This window comes from Empidonax traillii, unplaced genomic scaffold (assembly GCF_003031625.1).
Source record: "Empidonax traillii isolate 1590-97213 ecotype Southwest subspecies unplaced genomic scaffold, ASM303162v1 scaffold2024:size42333, whole genome shotgun sequence".
NCBI classification, from domain to species: domain Eukaryota; kingdom Metazoa; phylum Chordata; class Aves; order Passeriformes; family Tyrannidae; genus Empidonax; species Empidonax traillii.
Genome location: NW_020957217.1, coordinates 8,389 through 11,589, shown reverse-complemented (window position 1 = coordinate 11,589; position 3,201 = coordinate 8,389). Strand labels below are relative to the sequence as shown.

Genomic DNA, 3,201 nt, shown 5'->3' with positions numbered 1-3,201 from the left:
GTGCGCACACACACACGGACACACAAACACACACACAGACATACACACACCGAGAGACACACGCACACACACACAGACACACACACACAGGCACTCACGCACAGACACGCACGCACAGACACACACAGACACACACGCACACGCCTGGCAGCGCCAGCCGCTTCCCCCGCGCAGATTCCCACTCGGTGCGGCGCTCCGCCCACCGCAGGATCCCCCGCTCCTGCCCGCCGTTTAACTCGCATGACATTTTTATTTCGTTATTAGCGTTTTCGCGCAGAATCTGGCGCCTCCGATGGGTTGCCGGGTTGCCTTTTTTTTTTTTTCCTTCCCCGTTCCCTTCCCCTCCTCCCCCTCCCCCCTCCCCTCCTAGCTTGCAGGAAATGATGGCAAACCGCGATCTGAAATGATTACTCCGGAAAAAAACCCTTTTATACCAGGAGAGCATCCACGGGGCTAGGCAGAGGCGAGAGGCGGCCGCGGGGCAGCGGGGAACCGAGGAGCCAGCCGCCGGTGGAGCCGGGACCCACTCCCTCCCGCAGTTTCTCTCCGACGATGCCGGACGAAGCCACGGAAAGCACCGGCTCTACCTCCGCCCGCGTCTCGTCCTTCTTCATCGAGGACCTGCTGGGCAGCGAGGGCACGGCGGGCGGCGGGGCTCGGCGGGCGGCGGCGGGGGGCGGCGAGCGCGGGGGTCCGCGCTGCGGGCCGCACTCCCCGCTGCGCATCGGCGCCCCGGGCTGCCCTCTTCGCGACGCCGCCGTCGGCTGGTACCGCCGGGCGCACGCCGCCTTCCTGGGCTGCGCCAGCCCCGACAGTAAGTTCGTCTTTCCCTACCCTTAATGGCCGGGCGCGGCTGGGGATGGGTGGGTGGGTGGGTTGGGGAGTTCCTGCTCCCCCTGGGGCAAGGGTCCCGCAGCGGATCCCCGCAGCAGGCCAGAGGTGGGATGCACGGGGTGCCCCCCCAGCCCTCTCCCTGTCTGTCCCGTTTTCGGCTGCTCAGGGCAAATCTCCGGAAATGCTCCCTCTGTGTCAGGCACCTGGAGCCTCCGCCCCGCTGCCCAAAGTGTAAACACGGATTCTTGGCTTGCTCAGAGAATTTTTTTTCTTTCCCCTTTTCCCGTCCATTTTTCTCTCTCCCTTTTTTTTTTTTTTTTTTTTTTTTTTTTTTTTTTTGGCTCCTCAGCAAGCCGGAAGGCTGGGAGCATCGTCCCCCAGCAGTGCAGTGGTGAGTTTGAGAAGCTGGGGGACCAACTGGCCTCGGGCCCTTTCGCCCCGGCCGGCTCTTCTGGCAGAGCCAGTCCCGCTGACCTCCGCCTGCAGCGCGGCCTCTCTCTGCGGAGATCCCCATGGAGAGGGTGCTGGAGGAGAAGTCTGGGTTAGGGGGCAGAAATTAAGTCAAGTTTATGGGCTGCCGTCAGTGGTTATTTTTTATCTACTGATAGAAAAAAATATTATTTCTAGGTGCATCTCTGTTACCCTATACGAGCCTACAGAGATCTCACGATTGCTCAATAAGGAAAAGAGGTGTGATTTGTAATCCACATAGTTTCTTTTTACATTGACAGGGTTATTAATATTTGTAATTTCTCTCAAAATTATTACATCTAGAAACAGAAAACTACCCCAGAAACAACAGCTTTTTTCTCGTCTTTTTTTTTTTCTTCTGTTTTTCCTCTGTTCTATAGTGTAGAAAATATTTTTTCCCCTTTAAAATTGCAAATGGAATGCAAAGTGCTGGAGACTCTATGGAGGTATGTCCCAATATTAGAACAGTTTCCCCCATTCATTTGGCTTATCGAAGTTCAGAATAACATGAATTGAATTATTTCCTTCTTACCTCTTTTTATATACACACACATATGCACCACTGTGCTTGCCCTTCTTACACACCAGAATATACTTACAAATGTATTTGTAGGTATATATGTATACATGTGTGTGTAAATAAATCCGTGTGCATATAAATAAGAGTTCACTTGTTTTCTTATGTGTACATACATATATAAAAAGCATATACATACTTCATATACACGTGTGTATACACAAACATGTGCATATTACGTGTTGAAAATAGCATATGTGTGTTATATACATACATATGCGTGCGTTTAGGTACTGAGATGTGTGCACACATACAAGATATACATGTACACGTATGGGCACCTATACAAGGTATATGTGTACACAGATACAGATATATGTGTATGTCCACAGATGAGTACATTTATATGCACATGAAATACAGTTTCTGTGTTTCCACAAGCATGCACACGCGTCTGTGTATACACTCACAAATATTTGGGAGTTTATCGCAGCACTCAGAGCAGCTGCAGGAGCCTTTGCCCGGGCTCCCCACTCCCCGGCCTTGCTCTCCCGCAGCCGCGTTGTTTCCCCCCACGGTGAGCAGGGCAGGTGGGCTGTGTACGATGCCCTTCTTCCCTCGATCCCCGCAGCAGCTCTTTGCTCTCTCCGTAGCCAGCGACCGGGACTCTCCAGAGCTGCCCGAGGAGCCGGCGGAGCGGGCGGGCAGCGGGCGAGCGGCGCGGGGCCCGGCGGGCGGGCGGCCCGGGCCCGGCGGCCGAGAGGAGGAGGAGGAGCGCGGCGAGGAGTCGGGGGAGCCGGAGCAACGCGCTGCCGGCCGCAAGAAGAAGACGCGCACGGTGTTCAGCCGCAGCCAGGTGTTCCAGCTGGAGTCCACCTTCGACGTGAAGCGCTACCTGAGCAGCTCGGAACGGGCCGGGCTGGCCGCCTCGCTGCACCTCACCGAGACGCAGGTGAAGATCTGGTTCCAGAACCGCCGCAACAAGTGGAAGCGGCAGCTGGCCGCAGACCTGGAAGCGGCCAATCTCTCCCACGCCGCCCAAAGGATAGTGCGGGTCCCCATTTTGTACCACGAGAACTCGCCGGCGAGCGCCTTGGGCTTCACCCTGCCCCACATGTCGCCCCCCTTGGTGGGCTTCTCCAGCGGTGTCAGCTACCCGCTGGGCACCTTCCCCGCCGCCTCCCTCCCTTTCCTACGGTCGCAGATGACAGGACTCGTCTGAGCGCCCACCTCTGCCGGGGCCGCGGCCCCCTCGCCCCCTCCCTCGGCTTCCAGCTCCACCCCCCTTCCTTCACGGACTTTTTATTTTCAACTTCCACGTTTCTTGATTTTCTGCCTTTTTTTTTTTTTTTTTTTTTTTTTTTTTTTTTTTTTTTTTT

At 55.5% G+C, this 3,201-nt stretch overlaps 1 protein-coding gene across 1 annotated transcript; it reads left to right on the top strand.

Moving 5' to 3' along the window:
• The first annotated feature begins 482 nt into the window (after positions 1–482).
• Positions 483–3,044, top strand: HMX1 (H6 family homeobox 1). The gene is made up of 2 exons (XM_027909270.1): positions 483–814; positions 2,476–3,044. The coding sequence occupies exons 1-2, from the start codon at positions 553–555 to the stop codon at positions 3,042–3,044; spliced, it is 831 nt and encodes a 276-aa protein (XP_027765071.1). The 5' UTR covers positions 483–552.
• The last annotated feature ends 157 nt before the right edge of the window (positions 3,045–3,201 follow it).

Coding starts and splice junctions, on each gene's coding strand:
- HMX1 (XM_027909270.1), top strand. CDS start 553: ATGCCGGACGAAGCCACGGAAAGCACCGGCTCTACCTCCGCCCGCGTC. Junction 815..2,475: donor GGGCTGCGCCAGCCCCGACA/GTAAGTTCGTCT, acceptor CTCTCTCCGTAG/CCAGCGACCGGGACTCTCCA.